The sequence below is a fragment of the Halichoerus grypus genome, chromosome 15, assembly GCF_964656455.1.
Source record: "Halichoerus grypus chromosome 15, mHalGry1.hap1.1, whole genome shotgun sequence".
NCBI classification, from domain to species: Eukaryota; Metazoa; Chordata; class Mammalia; order Carnivora; family Phocidae; genus Halichoerus; species Halichoerus grypus.
Window position 1 is genome coordinate 32,377,857 of NC_135726.1, and position 18,752 is coordinate 32,396,608.

Here is an 18,752-nt window from a genome sequence, read left to right on the forward strand (position 1 = left end):
TGGAACATCTTATAAGAAGCAGTCCTAAATTCCCACAAAGGTTTACATTACAATGGTGTCTCATTAACGATCTTCAGGACATCCTATTACTAGAAGCACTGCGCTTTGGAACCTCTTAGAAAAAAACAGGTTTGGGGGCGCCTGGGTGGCTCAGTCGTTAAGCGTCTGCCTTCGGCTCAGGTCATGGTCCCGGGGTCCTGGGATCGAGCCCCGCATCGGGCTCCCTGCTCAGCGGAGAGCCTGCTTCTCCCCCTCCCACTCCCCCTGCTTGTGTTCCCTCTCTCGCTGTCTCTCTCTCTGTCAAATAAATAAATAAAATCTTTAAAAAGAAAAAAACAGGTTTGTTCTTTAAACCTAGAGTTTTCTTCAAATCCATGATGGATGGATGGATGGATGGATGGACGGATAGATATACAGACATACACGTATATATATTCGCGTGTAAGAAATTCTAAATATGTTGTATCGAATACTAACCATCAAAAACACACATTGCACACACCTGAGATTTGTTGGTGCTGCTGGAGGTGTTAGTGGTTTGGGTGCTCTGCATTTTCCCACCTGCCTGAGAGGACTCTAAGGACACGTCTTGCGACCCTACTCGGTTCCCGGCGGACGGACGGCAGAGCAGCTGTTTCGGGGTTTTGCATGGTGTCGCGTCGGAATCCTAACACAAGTCATACGAGTTATAACGTGACATATTAATAATTTAGGAATTCAGTATTAAGGAGGCTAAACAACTTCAGCTAAGTACTCTCTGGACTAAATTTAAACATCTGGGAATCGAAGGAAGCACCCTGAGGAATTTATAAAATTAACTGCTTAAGCTTTCCTTCTTTCACAAATTTCCCTCCAAACATGCACAGTGGCTTATTTTATCAGAGGGTCTCTGTTTGTTGCTAAATCCATTGCCCACGCCTGACCTTGTTAATCGGCCTTGAAGGGGCTCACAGAGGTCCAAGTTTATCTGCACATCTATTTACAGGAAATGAACCCTGGTACTGTGGAAAGAACGTGGCCAAGACAAGGCCCTAGGTCCCTGACTCAACCAAAACCAAAACGATTGGTTCAAAAGGCTCCCTTTCTGCAAGTGTGCGACGGCCAGTCAGTGAGGCCGCCAACCAAACACCCCACGTGGTGAAGGGCTTCCTGGAGACAGTGGGCTGCGTGCCAGCTGTTCCTAGGCTGCCTGGGCCAGGGCTGTGCCACTTCTCCCCTCAGGGCTCCCCTTCACCTGCACACTCTACCCAGCGGCTCAGAGGCCCACACTCCTCGTCCCTAAGGCTCCCTGCTGAGGCCGGCTCTGTTCCCGCCCCACTGCGTCCGTGACACGCAGCTCAGCTGCATCCTCCACATGGGGGCTCGTGCCGTGGGAGGACTCGTGACTCTATTATGTTACATGGTCAGCAACAACAACATAAAATTATGTCCCTTCCGTATTTAGATTACTCTTTACTTCATACGCTTGCTAAAGTCAAAATTCAAATAACTGGTCAGCCCATTTTATATTTCAACGAAGTAAGCTCAACCTGATGAGGGAAAGTAACTGCGGGTATAACCGCTCCTAAGAATTCCGTCAGGTCTGGCGCCGGACAGTAGGCGCAGGGCTGCCAGGGGCCTCGGGGAAGGAGGAATTGTGAGGGGCTGCTACCAGGTGTCTTTCCAGAGTGACGGTCACGTCCCGGACTTAGTGCTCGTGGCTGCACAGCAGCGTGAATACACTGAAAACCCCTGAACTGCGCATTTTAAAATAGTGAACTTTATGTGAATTATATCTCAATTTTTGAAACTTCAATCAAGAAGCTCAAAAACATTACTGAGTGGAAGAAGCCTTACGCAAAAGAGTATACGCCATCATCATTCCACTTATGTGAAATTCTGGGACAGGCAAAACTAACCTGTGCAATCAGAAAATCCTAACAGCGGTTACCTCCGGGGTGGAATTCAGGACTGACGGGAAAGTGTCACGAAGGACTCCTCTGGGATGATGGCAATAGTCTATGTCTTGTTATAGGTGGGGGTTACACACGTGTAGACAGTTGTTAAGATTTAGTGAGGTACAACCCATTTTATATCGAAAGAAAAACCTAACCAAATGCTTAACTCTGGTTAGTGAGGAGCACACTGCTGTACTTGGGGGAAGTGCCCGTAACTTACTTTGAAATGTATCGAAGAATAAGATGAATTGGTGGACAGAGGGATGAATGAATGGCTGGCTATGGGGTAAGCAAGTTACACGTCAACGGTAGGACCTGATGGTCATATATACGGACGCGCACTAAAATTCTTTCACTCCTGCTGGACGCTTGAAAATTTCAATCCAGTGTTGGGGACGTGTACAATCAGTGACCTTATTAAAATCTCCCAGGAACCAGTAAGAAAAGGAGTTAGGCTTAGCCGTCTAGACAGAGCCCCCCCCACCCACCCCGGGCTCCCAGGTCCCTAGGGCAGAAAAGCCATGTGCTCATACTTACGACGTCACTGGAGCTGGACTGTGTGGCAGAAGAGGAAGACACTGGACCTGATGAAGAGTTTGAAGAGTGTTTACTAAGAGATTCCGAAGTTTTACTTCTACATTTTCCAAGGGCTTCATTTTCTTCAGATAGATTATTATTACATTTATCTAACTGCTGAGTATCTACTATCAAGGTAACACCATTTCCTGAAAGAGTGGCAAAAGATTGGAAAACGTTTCTTCCCATTAAACACACACAACACAGAAAAGCCACGAATGCTCAGTCAATCAATCAGTGAGAAACTCTTACCATTGCACGAAGGCTCCGGCCTATTCTGCAAGCCCCACTGCTTTGATATCCAATCTCTGTACGTGGCAACTTCGTCCGTTACTCTAATTATTCTACCTAATATGCTGCATGGGTTTAAAGAAAAAAGGGGGGGGGTCATTAACTTGGAGATAAGAAGCCACAACCAATTCTGACCCAATGGGCTGACTTTAGTTAAGCCTTTACCTCTCTGTTTCGTTGTTGGGATAATACTTGGCTATTGGCGATACAGCGTGACTCAAAACAACATAGGCATAATCAAAGGCCTGTTTCACTTGCATGGCCCCATATGAACTCCTTCCAACATCGTTACCTTTAAAAGAAATGTATATAGAAGACAGTAAGCGTGACCATTGCTTAATAAGAACTAAATGCTCATGGGCCCTCTTCCAGAAGAGCAAGGGCAAATGCTTTCCCGCTACAGTTGCACAAAGAGTCTGGGCAGGCCGTCGTCCCCACAACTCCCCAGGCTCTGGACCTGTGTATCACGCAGTAAGTTATGGCATATAAATTGCCTAAATGCATTCCGGCCCAACAGGGACTATCCCATAATACAGTCATGCAAACAAAAGGAGTTAACTGCCTGCTCTCTCCTAAGAGTGAAACCAAGCTAAATGAGACATCCCCATCTTTTGTTTCTATTAGCTATCTAAATATCTCTGGCAGGAAATTATGAGCTCCTGAAGAGCAAGGACCACTTGCTGAAAATCTTTGTGCCCTTTGCGTCGAGTAGCCTCCCGATAAACATTTCCTCAATGAATAAACACGCAGAACTATGTTTATGATATGGCACAATCAGCCAGAAGAGAGCCCCTAGGCAACTACTCTCTCTCTGAACTCCCTTTTCTTCTCCACTTTCAAAGTTAACACAGTTAAGCAAATGACTAAAAGCATCTCCACTGAAGTCTGATAATGTAGAATCTAAATACTTTAGAATTACAGCAAGAAAAATATATTGCCCAGAAAAACTAGGATACAAGCAAACAAACATAACCCCACGTAAGCAAGAAAAGGGTCTGCTGGTCCCTTTCAAGCCAACGTGAAGCTGGAGAAGGCACAGAGACCATGCAAAATTAAAAGAGGAAAGAAGGGGCCCAAAAGGAAAATGAATGGTCTCTTTGAGCCCTTTCGCTCATTGTCTCTGAGGTATATTATGCTCATTGCCCCTGAGGACTTCAGAAACCTCACTTAAAGCTCTGACTGACAATAGGCTGGAATCAGGGGCAATGGGGACACAACAAAGCAGAAAAACGGCCTTCATATTGTTCACAAACACCCCCAACGGCTAATACCTATACTCCTTGGCCTCTCAGGGTCAAATGGATTCTACTCCCAACGCACTGGGAGGACGCGGCGTGTTTTCCCGGTGTGTATGCACACACGCATGTGTGTGTTTTCGTATGTTTTCTTACAAAATATTTTTATGAAAAAGAATGAATACAATCAGAAGTTAATCTTTCATTTTTCATCTAAAGGAAGATTTTATTTTAAAGATTTATTTATTTATTTAAGTAATCTCTACACCCAACGTGGGGCTCGAACTCACGACCCCAAGATCGAGAGTCACATGCTCCAATGACTGAGCCAGCCGGGTACCCCTCCTCTAAAGAGAGTTTAAAGTGCAATACTGACAATGCCCTTTCTTTGAATGCCCACAAATTTACCTAATTTCAATACCTGGTTGTAAAGGATCTTCAATATAAAGCATCGATGGCCTGTAGCCATCGAGCATATTTTTCTGTACTTCATCTTTGGCCACATATGAACCACCATCCTTTATCCGGATGCCAGTCTTTAAATAATTGAAGTGTCGTCCATATAATTCAAAAAATTCTATTAAGAGAACACCATAGTTTGTATTGGGGATGCAAGCATCTTCCCTGGGATGTAACTAAAACCGGGAAAAAAAAAAAAAAAAAAGAAATTATATTGGATTTTCTCTGAATTATCAAGGTGGGGAGAATAAGTGACATCCTAACTTTGACAAAACAGTACTATTCTAGTTTCGGTTAGGGTAGCAGCCAACAGGAAAACTGAGGCACGGCAGCTGCACTGCTGTCACAGGCAACACGAAAGCCCAAGGGGGCACAACTAGTGGGTGACAGTCTATTTATAAAATTCAAGGCTGAACTTTACAGCTGCCCCAGGACGCTGACGGGCTGATGTGGCCCCAACACATCAGGGAAGCCATTCGGCCTCACGAGCGACACCGTGCCTCACAGATACATTCAGACCATAGTAAGACTTCAAACTCATTCTACCCAGATAGCAGGTCTCAATTCCAGCTGAACTTCCTAGAGGCTTAGAAGATATTCTTGTTTTTGGCATTTATACTACTATTTACACTTACGAAAACCACGCCACACCTATGCATGTTAAAATCTGAGTGAAAATTCTCAAAACTACTAGAACGTATGGGATTAAAAAGAAAAAAAGTTCTTTCCTGGGATTTAAAAATGCTTATTTGTGAAATTATAAAAAGGTACCCAGTTTAAAGGAGTCTTAAGTAATTAAGGGAAGCATTCCAATTAGAACTTGATCTAAATTTTTTCCCAAAATGATTCTGAATTGATTTATTTTGTTTTATTTTATTTTATTTTGGTGCACACGAGCCATGGTATAACCAAACAACTTACCTGAAGGAAACTGACTGCCATTAAAAAGAGACTGTATGAACCAATTCCACCTGTAAATACTTCATTAAGGTCCCTCTGTAATAAGAATTGTTTCAATACTAAAACCAAGTATGGTAATACAGGATATTTCTGAAAAAGAAAATCATATTTTCAGTGAATTCCTATTTCAGTAACTGTGCTAAGCATTATCAGGAGCATAAACTGGTCCTTACATTACAAACTTTAGTGGAGATATCCAATATACTTAATTTTCTATTTTAAGAGCAAGCTAGAAAAAAGTAAGCCGTAAGTAATTAAGGATTTTCTTCTCACATCTAAAAATCTAAAACAGGTAGATGTAAATAATGGCATTCTGTCACCACGGGACAGAAACACTAGCAATATATATTTGATGACATTTATTTATTACCATGTTTATTACCATATTGAATATTTATTTTTCACCATATTAAATTATTTATTACCATATGCTATTGACTTGTAAACAGGTAACAGAAACAGTACAGGACCAATTCTCAACGCGTAATGCACTAAGTCAGTGAGTCTGAAGGAATTGGTTTCTCAGGGGGCGCTCCAGCAAGCGGACCAGGGTCTTTCAGATGACTGTGCCCAGTGCCAGAGCAGGGGCAGGGGCAGTCCTGCCTGCTGTCTTCCATGTGGGCAGGAGAGCACACACAGACCCACCTTGCACGCTTTACAGAGATGGGTGAGAACCCCTTAGCTGGCAAACACGGACAGCAAGTCCATCTTTTACTCAAGCACGGACTCCTTAAGTGCTCTCCACAAGCCAGGCGCTAGGCTAAGGACGCTGAGGGGAACACAGCAGACCCAAACATCTAGAAAGAAGTCTTAATGGCCACTATATAGGAGGGATAGAATTACTAGTGATTTCTAGTTTGTTCTTGACACTTAGAATGAACACATACTGCTTCCAAAAGAAACAACAAAGTTTATGCTTTTGCAAATCATGTCAAAGAAAGCGAGCATGAGAAATAACAAAAAATCTTTGGAGAAATAATCATCCTTAAACATTATGGTTGAAGACATAAATAGATGGTCTCTTTAAAGCACAATCAGGCAAACTTCCAACAGAATTTGATCTGCATATACCCTTTGACCCCGAAACTCCACTTCCAGAATCTTCCTACAAACAATTTTACAAGTGTAAAGAAAGATGCAGGTATGGAAGGATGTTCAAGCACTTTCTGTGAAAGCAAAAAACCCTGGGAACATCACCAGGGGAGTATGACACAAAGCATGGGGTAGCCTGACAAAGGACTACTGTGTTGTCAGTGAAAAGAATGAAGGAAACCTGTCTGTGCTGATATGAAAACCTCCAAAAAATATGAGACGATGTGTATATAGCATATTATTCCTTTTGTTAAAAATTTCAAGAGGATAATCATAGGAAACAAACTGAGGGTTGCTGGAGAGGAGGGGGGTGGGGAGGAAAAGATAATAGAGTTCGCATAAAATTTAAAAATTTCTTGGAAAAACAAAAATTTCAAGAGGATAAACAAGTCAAAAAGAAAGCTTGATGATGGTAAATCCCATGAAGTTGATTTAAGCATAAAGTATAAAAGTGACTCATTTTTCATTTTCCTCTGATATTGGTAAATTTTCTATCACGTGTATTATTCTCAATTTAAAAAAAAGGTTTCTTTTCTGGGAAAAAGAAAATTTCCACACACCAAACACCTCCAAAAGAGCGGGATTATGGACAATCTTTTTCTTTCTCTGCTTTCCTGTACTCTGCACATTTATACAAGAATATAATGTTTACAACACGGTAAGGTAGTTAAATTTTTTTTTCTCACAAAGAAACGAAATAGGTGAATCTGTAGAGTTGATAAAAAAAAAAAAGTATTCTGAATGGATAGAAAAGATATTCTAGGTGAACCAAAGCAGTTAACAGTTTTTAGCTTAAGGAGAAAAAGGCTGACGTGTAAGCATGTGAATGTTCTGAAGATGCTGACAAATTCTTCCCTGTCTTGGAAGAACATCGAACAAATGAAAACAGACATTAAATCACCTCAAGACAAAGTAGGGAAACCTGCAGGAACTACCTTACAAGTGACTTGGGGGGCTCGGGAGGTTCTTCATCTACACTCTTAAGAGATTAAAAGCAGACAAGAATGATTATTCAGCATTTCAGTCCTTATCTCCCCTAAAAGGAAGGATCGAGAGCAGAGAAGTTCTTCAAAATCTTTCCAAACCCTTGACTTGAGGTCCCATTATAAATTACTGATTATTACAAGCAGATTCAAGGAAAGTAAGGCCACCGCACAGGAAAGAAGCACTTGTCAGCAATACACACATAAAAACAGTTTTGCAAAGCATATCAGAACCTCCAAACAAAAATCCATTTCTCCGAGTCTCACTGAATCCACACTATGAATTCTCTGACCTTGGTAAAATCTTTGATGAGGTCAGCTGCTCTCACACCGTTCTGTACATTAAAGCTGATATCAACTTTCACTTCAGTAAAAGAATCTGTTAATTTAATAATAGGTACCTAGAAAGAGAAGAAAGGCAAAAGGCAAAATTAAAACACTTAAACAACATAATCGGGGGATGGAAAGGTTACTAGACTTGAGGTCTCCACCTCCTCATGAGGACGTAAGAACTCCTGAGTGTCCTGAATACTACACACCACACCTCCCTCGGCCTGTTAGATACTTTACATATTTAGCATTTAACCTCATACACTGTATTGTATCATTTCTATTGGCTGAGAATTTTGAAATCACGTAACAAAAACCTTTCTCAATATTTTGTACTTTGAAGAACAGCTTCCAGCTCAGTATAGCATGAAGAATTATGAATGTCAGGCCTATCAGCAAATTGTTCCTAATTAGAAAGCTGCTAGATTAGGTGAAACACAATAGTCCACTGGTATTATTGGTCAGTTTTGCAAATAGCCCATAAAACAACCTACCAAGACAAGTTAAGACATGAGAATTATTCTCAAATTTAAAAAATGACTGAATGATTTATATGAGATATTAGAAATTCTTAAAAAAAAAAAAAAAAAGGCAAACCATAAGAGACTCTTGAGGGAACAAACTGAGGGTTGATGGAGGGGAGGGGGGTGGGGGAATGGGGTAATTGGGTGATGGGCATTAAGGAGGGCACTCAATGTAATAAGCCCTGGGTGCTATATGCAACTGATGAATCACTGAACTCTACCCTTGAAACTAATAATAAAGTATATGTTAACTAAATTGAACTTAAATAAAAAATTATTAAAAAAAGGCTCTGGGGCACCTGGCTGGCTCAGTCAAAAGAGTATGTGATTCTTGATCTCAGGGTCGTGAGTCTGAGCCCCACGTTGGGTACAGAGAGTAGTTAAATTTTTTTTTTTTTAAAGGCTCCATTTGTGCCATGTATTAGAAAACTCAGGCCAGCAAACTCTATCTGCAGAATTGGGTTTCCAAATTAATAGCTTTTTATAAGAAATAGTATAAGTTGTTTTTGTTCTAAGGAAAGCTAACATACAAAACTCCAAATTTCTAAAATAGATCAATTTATTTCTATAATGAGCATCCATGAACGTTCTGTAATGGCCATTCTAGATAGAGTTAAAGTATCAAGTTACTTGATCAACAAAATTCCAATCACAGTTGCCCCTTGAACAACACAAGTTTCAACTGTGTGCTTCACTTTTACATAATTTTACACAATACTGTTAATGTACTGTCCTTACGATTTTCCTAACATTTTTCTCCCTCTAGCTTGCTTTATTCTAAGAACATAGTATGTAATACATATAACACACAAAATATGTGCTAACCAACTGTTTATGTTATCAGTAATCCTCCCAGTCGGCAGACAGCTTTTAGTAGTTTTGGGGGCATCCAAAGTCACATGTGGATTTTCAACCATGTAGGGGACCCCCATGTTGTTCAAGAGTCAACTGTATATATAATTTTCCAAGGACAAACAGTAAGAGAAGAGCAACATCTTCTGTATAACTATAAGCTGTTTAATAGATCGCCATATTTTTATTTATACTTTTTTATATTTAAAAACTCTACAGTGGGTATTACGTATAAGATTATTATTTTTTTAAAGAAATATATAACCACAAGTTCATTTGTTTCACAAAATTTATATACAAGGATTGTGATCATTAATGAAAGGAAAGAATCACTTACTGAGAAGCCCACTATGCTCACCAAAATTAAATTTTAATTTTTTGAGTTTCATGCATTAGTAACCAGAGATTTTTAGATGAAATGTCTGAAGAACTTACAGTTGCTTTGTCTAGAACTTTCACCGAATCCTCATCAGCAACTTTATGTTTCCGAAGGGCTTCTTCCAGGGTCCAGAGGGGAAGGTTCTCCCACTTCCCAAATACCACGAGATCAATGTCACTGAACACAGAACACACACACAAAAGTTGTTTGAAGAAACTGTACTTGTTTTCACTTACGTTCAGGCTTCCAGACTTCAAATCAGTGCAATGAAAACCTATTCCTCTCACTGCCCAATGAAGCCCAAATGTGCTGGCGGTGGCTGCTTTTTAGAGGGGAAGGGGAGGCTGGTGACTTTAACAACCATCTCCTTCTAGTCATCTCACAGAAGTCACGCTTCAGGAAACAGGTAATTTTGAAAGAAGTAAAACCTCAGAAAACACCAGTGAACATTTCCTGTTCGTAAAGGTTTCTGGGACTAAAAAACTTAAGACATGCCCATGTCGATGAGATTAACTGATTAACTGATTTAGATAATTAAGTGTAAAAAGTAAGTTGCAAACAGTGTATGTAGGATGCCACCATTTGGATGAAAAAGGAAGAAGACACATACCCGTTTCCTTTTATATGTACAGAATGTTCCTGGAAGGACGTGTGAGAAACGGGTACCCGTGGCTCCTCCAGGACAGGGGACACAGGTGGGATCCACGCTTTTCACTGTAATTATTGTGTGCCTTTTCAATCTGAACTATGGGAATGCACTACATATTCAGAAAATTCAATTAAAATTTTCACAGTGACTCAGGGTTTTGCTAAAACTCAGAATCTAAATAAGGAAAAATATTCATGAACGCCAAGGTGGATATTTTATGGCTTTTACGGGCCTACGATAGCAACGGGCAGCACAGAAATTGCTAGGATCTCTCCACATCAACACATTTTAAGTTTGGGTAAAGTAGATCAAATCAAGCTCAAATCCAAAAACATGATGGATGCCTACAGTTAAAATCATACTGTACTGTGCACCCAAAACTGTGTTAGGAGGATAAATCTCACATGAAGTGTTCTTACCACAATAAAAGCAAAAGCAAACACATGGTGAAATTTCAGTTTACAGAAAACAGGTTTTCACCCCTTGGGGAAGCCTTATCATATCCCCAAAAAGGCCCCACCTTGCCCCAGGCCGTGGGCCACGACTGGCCTCATTTAAGGAGACTGAAATTAATAAGGGGCCTTCCTCAGAGAAGAGTCTGGAGCCTGAAGCTCTGGGCCCGGATGCTGGAACAACTGCTAATAGTCTCAATTCTTAATAAGAAACGACAGGGCTGGCATTCTGGAGTGCAAAAGGCTGCATCGTATAATACGACATCAACGGCTGAGTTAGTGGGTTAAGTTATGGAGGCAAACAGTTCTCTGCAGGAAGGTGGTCGACTGCCGAAATTGTTAACAGAGTCCACTTTCACATCTATCCCAGGTGACAGAGGTGTCAGTTCGAGAGGATCATCTCAAGTGATATCCTACCCTCAAGGTGATTTGAATAAAATACAGATAAAGTGAATTTTCATTTCATAAATCTCTCGTTTCTACTCTTCCACCGTCAATAGCCAAAATCCAGAAAAATGCACAATCCCCTGAAAGCTTCATAAATGTACTAACCTAGTAGGTAAATACAGGCCAGTTTTAAAACTTCCAAATATCTGGACCTGAAAGAGAAAAAATTATTAACATTAAGGTATCTATCCAATGAAAAGCCACCATGCTCTGGAGAAATGTCGGGGTTTTGCTACCCTCTGTTGGTGTTTTTTAGTACTACAAGAGGTTTTTTGTTTTTTTTTTTTTTTAAGATTTTATTTATTTATTTGACAGAGATAGCGAGAGCAGGAACACAAGCAGGGGGAGTGGGAGAGGGAGAAGCAGGCTTCCCGCTGAGCAGGGAGCCCGATGCGGGGCTCGATCCCAGCACCCTGGGATCATGACCTGAGCCAAAGGCAGACGTTTAACGAATGAGCCACCCAGGCGCCCCAAGAGCATTTTTTTTATGACACCATGCTTTCCGGAAGCAGGGATGCTACCTCTCGTACGCAGACATTAGGAAAATACTTCACACTTATAAGGTTAAAATATCAAATGCACAGACTGAAATAGAAAACTTTCAAAAGTAATATTCAAGTCACTCGTGTTCCCTTATAAGGCAGAGACATGTTCAACAAAGGTATAATTTGGGTTCCCTAGGCAAGAATCTTCTCGAGGGCCCCTGAGTTAGGGTCAGCGGCAGGCCAGCTCCACGGAGAACGGCTGGCAGTGTCATCCTAACGTCTCGCTGAGGCGTAAAACCAGACACATCCTATCTCGGCCGGGGAGCACAGCAGAAGGCTCAGGGTGGGCAAGGAATTGCAATAAAGGGTGAACGCTCGGCCCCGGAGGTAAGATGGACCCAGGAACGGAATCACAGGTACATGTCTCTCCTCTGGGAACAAAAAGATGGATAAAACCCCCCACCTCCAGAGGAGGAGGATTAATTCAAATCACGGTTTCTCAACCTCAGCACGACTGACGTTCAGGGCAGACAGCTGTCTGTGAGGGGCTGTCCTGTGCATCGTACGATGTTTAGGAACATCCCTGGCCTCTACCCACTATATGCCCAGAGCACCTTACCAGTCAATGATAATCAAAAATGTCTCCGACATTGCCAAGGGACCCCTGAGTGGCAAACTCACCCACCGCTGAGAGACACAGACTTGGAGCACATGGGAGAATCCATGTGACCACACAGTAGCTGCTCAATAAAATAAAATTGACCCCCCCCCCCCCACCGTCACCCCTCCTTCCCTTCACCTACAGTATCTTATTCGAAGATTTTCTGTTTTGCCAACTGGACAGAAGAAACTTCCCTAGCATCCCCATCACCATCCCATGACAAAGTCTAAAGAAAAGCCATGTAACACTGAGTAATGGATTCTAACTTCTTTGAATGCACAAAATTGTATAACCGACCCTCAAAAAAAAAGGCCCTAAAAAAGTATTCACTTAGTTTCAACAAGAATCACAAATTAGCAAAGAGGAAATCCTGGGCCAAAGTTCTGTTCACTGGCTGGGTCTGCAGAGGGAGACAAGGAAGGGCCAGAAGGAAGGAAACAGCAGCATCGAGAGAGGAAAACAGACTTACGCCTGCGTTCGCCTAAGAAAATGAACTTCTAATGACATAAGAAGCTTCTACTTGACATTTTCATTCGGCTATAAACAATTATATAACATTTGTACCAGCAGGTTGGAAGAAAACAGTAGTGGGATTTTCCTACATCAGATCCGGTAACACACTACTACAAGAAGGCCTGATCTGTCCTTCTTCTCTGTATACTAATGATTCCTAAATGTAGTTTACCTTTAGTATTGCTATTCAGCACTGCAAAGAAGTAGTTTTAACTAAGTCATCCGATTCACTGCAAAAAATTAGGATGCCCTGAATTCTAAAGGCTAGAGGAAACCATTTGCCTTTAAAATTTAATTGGACCATAAGTGTTGAGACGCACATAGACCTGAGTGTGAAGACTGAGACTCTCTCCAGCCTGTGCACAGGGACAGCACCCTCAGCACCCAGCTACCCAGACAGGTACTCACGTCCGCGCTGGGCCAGAGCTCCTTAATCACACTCTCGATCCTGTTCACCACCTCCATCCGCATCTTCTCCTCCTCCGGTCTTGGAGACATGTATTCATAAAAATCACTGATTTCTTCATGCAGACTGAAGGAAAAAAAAAGCAGGAAAGTTAATATGGGCAAGGCCAGTCTGATGAGAAATCACTATCTTAAATACCCTTATCTAATTAAGTCTTGTAACTTCACTGATGACTTTATGTTCACAGATTTCTACCTTAATTTTAATGTTACCACTGACACTAGGCTAAGATGGGAATATACAGAATTTAATAAAAAAAAAATGCCAGAAGAGTTACATAAAATAAGAAATTCCGAAAAGTCTTAACGGCAGCTATCGCGGACTTGATTAACGCGCCCGTGCAGAACGCTCGCTGCGTGGACGTGCGCTGGTGACGTTTTTTTTATTTTTAAATTTTAATATCAAAGGCCCAGCCTCTGCCTTTACACTTCCAATCCGGTAGACACCAACACAGAAAGATACAGAATCCAGATGCCACAGGCGAGCTTCCTGGCCACAGAGCCCTGACCCTCTCACCCCTCTATGATCCATTCCTCACAGGAGCAAAACAGCATGTCTTTTGGGGTGCCTGGGTGGCTCAGTCGTTAAGTGTCTGCCTTCGGCTCGGGTCATGATCCCAGGGTCCTGGGATGGAGCCCCGCATCGGGCTCCCTGCTCAGCGGGAAGCCTGCTTCTCCCTCTCCCACTCCCCCTGCTTGTGTTCCCTCTCTTGCTGTGTCTCTCTGTCAAATAAATAAAAATCTTTAAAAAACAAAACAGCATGTCTTCTGTGATGTTTGCTTAGTGAATCAAACGTCAGATGAACAAGTGAGCCAGGGACCGTCAGCAGAGACCTGAAAAGAATGGCCAGCAGACGAGGCTCCATGAAGGAGCTAAAGATTTCCAGAGCCCAGGAGGAAGGAGGCTGCCCCGGGAAGCACTAAGCAAACTCCACGGGCTGCGAACGACGGAGGTGTGGGAGAAGCCACCGAGGACTGCGGGCCCCTGGCCACAGCGGGCTCCGAATGAGGAGCTAAGAAGTTTGGACTTTCCTAGGGGAACAAGGAGCTACTTCAATGCTTCTGAGAGGGAACAGGGAAAGACTGACTTCAAAAATGCAGCATCTGAAGAAGATTCGTCTGGCAACTGTGTCAACAATGGACTGGCCGAGCGACAAGACGGGATGCAGAGAGAGCAGTCCATAAATTACTGCAGCTGCAGAAGGGGACGAAGGCCTGGGGGGTGGCACAGGAAAGGAACGGGCTCCACAGACAGCACACACACGCGTGCGCACACACACAGTGGCTGGGCCCACAGAGCTCGACCAGCAGTGGGAAGGAGGAGGGAGGGAGGGAGGATGCCCACCAGGGCTGAGGCCTGAGAGGCCAGGGAATCAATGAACACGATGAAAGGAAAAACCCACTAGGCTGGCTACTGAGCTGAATGCAGTCGATTATGACCGGAGGACAGAAGAAACTGAAGCTAGCAGGTGCAGCTGTGAGGAGCTACCTTTAGGAGGGAAAGTGAGGGGGAAATGGGAGGATATCTGCTAAACTTCCGCTGAATGCTGGCGACCCCGGAGGCCGCGTGAGCATGGATCTCACGGGGTCTCCTCGGACAGCAGTGGCTGAGCAGGAGGCCAGGAGAAGGGCGCTAAGGGCAACGGCTGCCAAGTGCCTGGGAGCAAGAGGGGCACCCGGCAGGGCTGGGGGGCAGGCATGCAGGGCAGCCCCGCAGGAACACAGTCCTGAAGGATCCTGGTTTAAAGCAGTTACAGGAGTCGCAGGAAGCTGGAAGCACAAGGAAACCAAAAATGATCTTGAGGAAGGGGAAAAAAAATGCCTAATTCCCAACCCCCACTTGGCTATAACATTTAAAACGTGGCCAAGTAAGCAATCAACAGTCTCTGTCTCTTCTAATGTTTTATTTTTAGGCTGAGAGTCAAAAAACTTGAGTTCTAGACTCAGGCTCTGCCTGAGGGCAGCTGTGTTCCTCCAGAAAGGGACTGGTGCTCTCCAGCCTCAGTGTCCTCAGGCACAAACTGGGGGTTAGCAACCAGGATCCTTTTCGGGCCCTTAATGTCAAAACCTGGGCCATTTGGTAAGGAATGATTTGGAGCGGTGTTCGGCTTGTGTACTGTGCAATGCTGCAAAACAAAAACAAAAACAAAACAAAAAAAGAAAAAACACCAAACTGGATCTTAAAACTCCAGGGAGTTCTGCACACGAATCCGTACACTCCCAGTGGGATCAAGTCTTCCTGGGTACACTGCTGGGTACCTTAGGATCATCACCTTCTGATTTTTTTCTTAAAGCTTCCCAGGGTTTTTTCCTAAGGCTATCCCCTTCAGCTTCTTGAAGACAACAGCTAAAATGATCAGTCCAGAAAGTCCACAGCTTGTGCTGCTCTTTCAGAAGGAGAGGACCACAAATTAAAAGGAAAACAGATTTCTTCTTAACTAACGGGATCGTCTGCTATGGATGATCAAAGCATATTTGTGGTCCAAAACCACTGGGGAATACTTCCATTTTAACCAAAGGGAAAAACCCCTAAACGTGACTGTATCTACTCCACAAAGGCCCATTTACACCATTTCTAATTCAAATACAGGCAAAAAATATGTAGCCCAACTTCCAGTTAATCTTCAAATCACAAGAAACTGAGTGAGAATTTATTCTCTAAACATTATTGAGTGCCTAGTTAAACACACTAAAGGAAAGAAGGTTCATCAGTCAAAAGTGATCCTTGTCCTGGGTAATTTCAGTCTAATGAAAAGAAATACTCATTTAAAGTAGTTTTATGGGGGCGCCTGGGTGGCTCAGTCGTTGAGCGTCTGCCTTCAGCTCAGGTCATGATCCCGGGTCCTGGGATCGAGCCCCGCATCGGGCTCCCTGCTCAGCGGGAAGCCTGCTTCTCCCTCTCCCACTCCCCCTGCTTGTGTTCCCTCTCTCGCTGTGTCTCTGTCAAATAAATAAATAAAATCTTTTTAAAAAAAAAATAATAAAATAAAGTAGTTTTGTGGTGGATAATGTTTAAGTTCCACACTGTTCCACCACAGGCAGGCTTCAGATGACCAGAAGGAGAGATTTCCAATGACCACAGCTGCAGGGAATGGAATGGGTTGCCTTGAAGGGTAGTGAGGTCCCCATCACTACAAGTGTAAATAAAGAAACTAAATGACCATGAGGCAAACAAAGGTCTAATAAGACATTTCTTTTTTTTTTTTTTCTTAAGATTTTAGGGGCGCCTGGGTGGCTTAGTCGGTTAAGTGTCTGAGTCTTGATTTCGGCCCAGGTCATGATCTCAGTCAGGGTCGTGGGATCAAGCCCCGTGTCGGGCTCCGTGCGCAGCACAGCTCCACGCTCTCCCTCTGCTCCTCCCCCCACCTGTGTCCTCTCTCTCTAAAATAAATAAATAAAATCTTAAAAATAAGAAAAAGATTTATAAGCAATCTCTATACCCAACGTGGGGCTCAAACCTACAATCCCAAGATCAAGAGTCGCTTGTTTCACCAACTGAGGTACCCCACAGACACTTCTGAACTTGGTAAAAAATGGAAAAGATTCTAAAATTCCATTTATCACTAGGATTCTAGGTTTCTGATTAGCACATCAAGCCGGATAAGCTTTTAAAATAAGACCACCCTAAACATTAATATTCCATGGAACCATCTCCCTATTTAGGAAAAACTGGTTCCACAGGTTATCCTGATTCTTTTATTGATTTGCATGTGTGACACTGGAAACGGGGAAGAGAAAGGGTGTGGGGGGAAGGAGGGCTACTGAAGCTCAAACATACTCCAACAGTAAGAACACGAGAACCCATCTCATGTCGCCGGGGCCATCTCCTTCCCACACGGGGTGGGGGGAACACAAACATCACTGCCTCTTTCGCCTACATGTAACTAGCTACACATAAAATTCTTCAAGAATTGACTGAGAAATCTTAGTACATTGAGGGGAAAAAAACTTCCAGTACAGATTTTTAAATCATCCTGAGGGAGCTCTATCTCTGTGGACTGTGTATAATTTTCCTGGCATGGTGCCACGGCTATCTAGGTGCTTAAAGACTCCTGAAGGAACAGAATCCCGTTTTTGGAGTGCCCACTATATGCCTGGCACACTTTATTAGGTCAGCACGATGACCTAATAAAGGCCAGAGACTACAGAAACTTTGTAAGCTTGCTTTCACAAATTAATGTAACTTTATGCCTCTGAAATCCTCCAACGACACAGGGAAAATTTCAATTTCTCCCACATCTGGCAATCAAACCTCAGTTGTGATTAATTAGTAAATATGGCTGAATGTCTCCTACCCAGCCTTACAGTTTCTCATTTTAATTTGAAAATATAACTTTTTTTTTTAAAGATTTTATTTACTTATTTGACAGAGAGAGACAAAGCAAGAGAGGGAACACGAGCAGGGGGAGTGGGAGAGGAAGAAGCAGGCTTCCCACGAAGCAGGGAGCCCGATGCGGGGCTCGATCCCAGGACCCTGGGATGACCCGACCGAAGGCAGACGCTTAACCGACTGAGCAACCAAGGCAGGCGCTCCTGAAAACATAACTCTTGACCAAAACTCGTATGTGACCAAAACATAGTGCCTTCTATGAGGGCATCGGTGTTTGTTTTTTTTAAAGGAAAAGTGAGCAAGAAAGCACTCCACTCCCTGTTTATAAAGAAAAAGTATGTTACATAAAAGCAGTATGATAAAGTAAGTGCCACTGTGTAACTGGGAAGGGTGCCCCCCCAAAAAAATGTGAATCGAAATTAATTTGCTGGGGAAAAATTTACATTAACCTCAAAATTAATAACAATTTAATGAGACAAGGAAGAGATATAAACAAAAAAGTTTCTATATTTTAAAAAGTACAATGTACAGATCATTTAAATCAAAACAGAGAAGCAAAAAAAAAAAAAAATAATCACTTTGGCTCTGAGATAAGCTCTACCAGAGGAGAAGTGCTAGCCTTTCAAAATTATACGAATTTCATAATGCTCATCATAAGAGGGGGGGTTAAGAATGTAAAGAAATGGCCCTCGAAGGCTCAATTTCTCTGGCTATATAAAAGGGAAGAACCTGTTTCACGCCTTTTCAACTGGGCTGCCAAGGGGGTGGATATGAGTAGCTTAGGACCTCTGCATCCCTAAAGCCAGAGGCAGCCTCCCTGATGCCTCCCAGGCCAAGGCAGGCAGAAGAGCCCTTGCTGGTCCCCACTGAGGCTCACCCAACATCTGTTCAGGGGCTAACACCCGCTTCCTCAGGGACACCTGCCAGGCCTGCAACTTGCCTAGGCCACCTCCACACCAAGGTCAAGCTTTCCAGTTTTCGTAACTGAAGTCCTCATTAATTACTAACTTCAGACTCACATGAAAGCACTGACAAAGTTCTATTCAACTACTATCCATAACGAGATACTTCCCCGCACAAAAATGTTACAGTTAATAATAACCAATTTTGACAAAGATATATGGAAAAGGCA

General features: G+C 42.9%; 1 protein-coding gene across 2 annotated transcripts in view; it reads right to left on the reverse strand.

Moving 5' to 3' along the window:
* TENT4B (terminal nucleotidyltransferase 4B) overlaps positions 1–18,752 on the reverse strand; it is a 69,988-nt gene that overhangs the window by 3,582 nt on the left and 47,654 nt on the right. Inside the window, exons 2-11 of one of the 2 annotated variants that reach the window (XM_036119829.2) lie at positions 13,234–13,357; positions 11,272–11,318; positions 9,675–9,795; positions 7,827–7,934; positions 5,420–5,548; positions 4,461–4,674; positions 2,970–3,096; positions 2,766–2,869; positions 2,475–2,521; positions 503–667 (exon numbers count right to left, since the gene is read on the reverse strand). In XM_036119829.2, the coding sequence (XP_035975722.1) occupies positions 503–667; positions 2,475–2,521; positions 2,766–2,869; positions 2,970–3,096; positions 4,461–4,674; positions 5,420–5,548; positions 7,827–7,934; positions 9,675–9,795; positions 11,272–11,318; positions 13,234–13,357 (1,186 nt within the window). Of the gene's footprint in view, positions 1–502; positions 668–2,474; positions 2,663–2,765; positions 2,870–2,969; positions 3,097–4,460; positions 4,675–5,419; positions 5,549–7,826; positions 7,935–9,674; positions 9,796–11,271; positions 11,319–13,233; positions 13,358–18,752 lie in introns of both variants that reach the window. The other variant, XM_036119819.2, reaches the window with a different exon arrangement.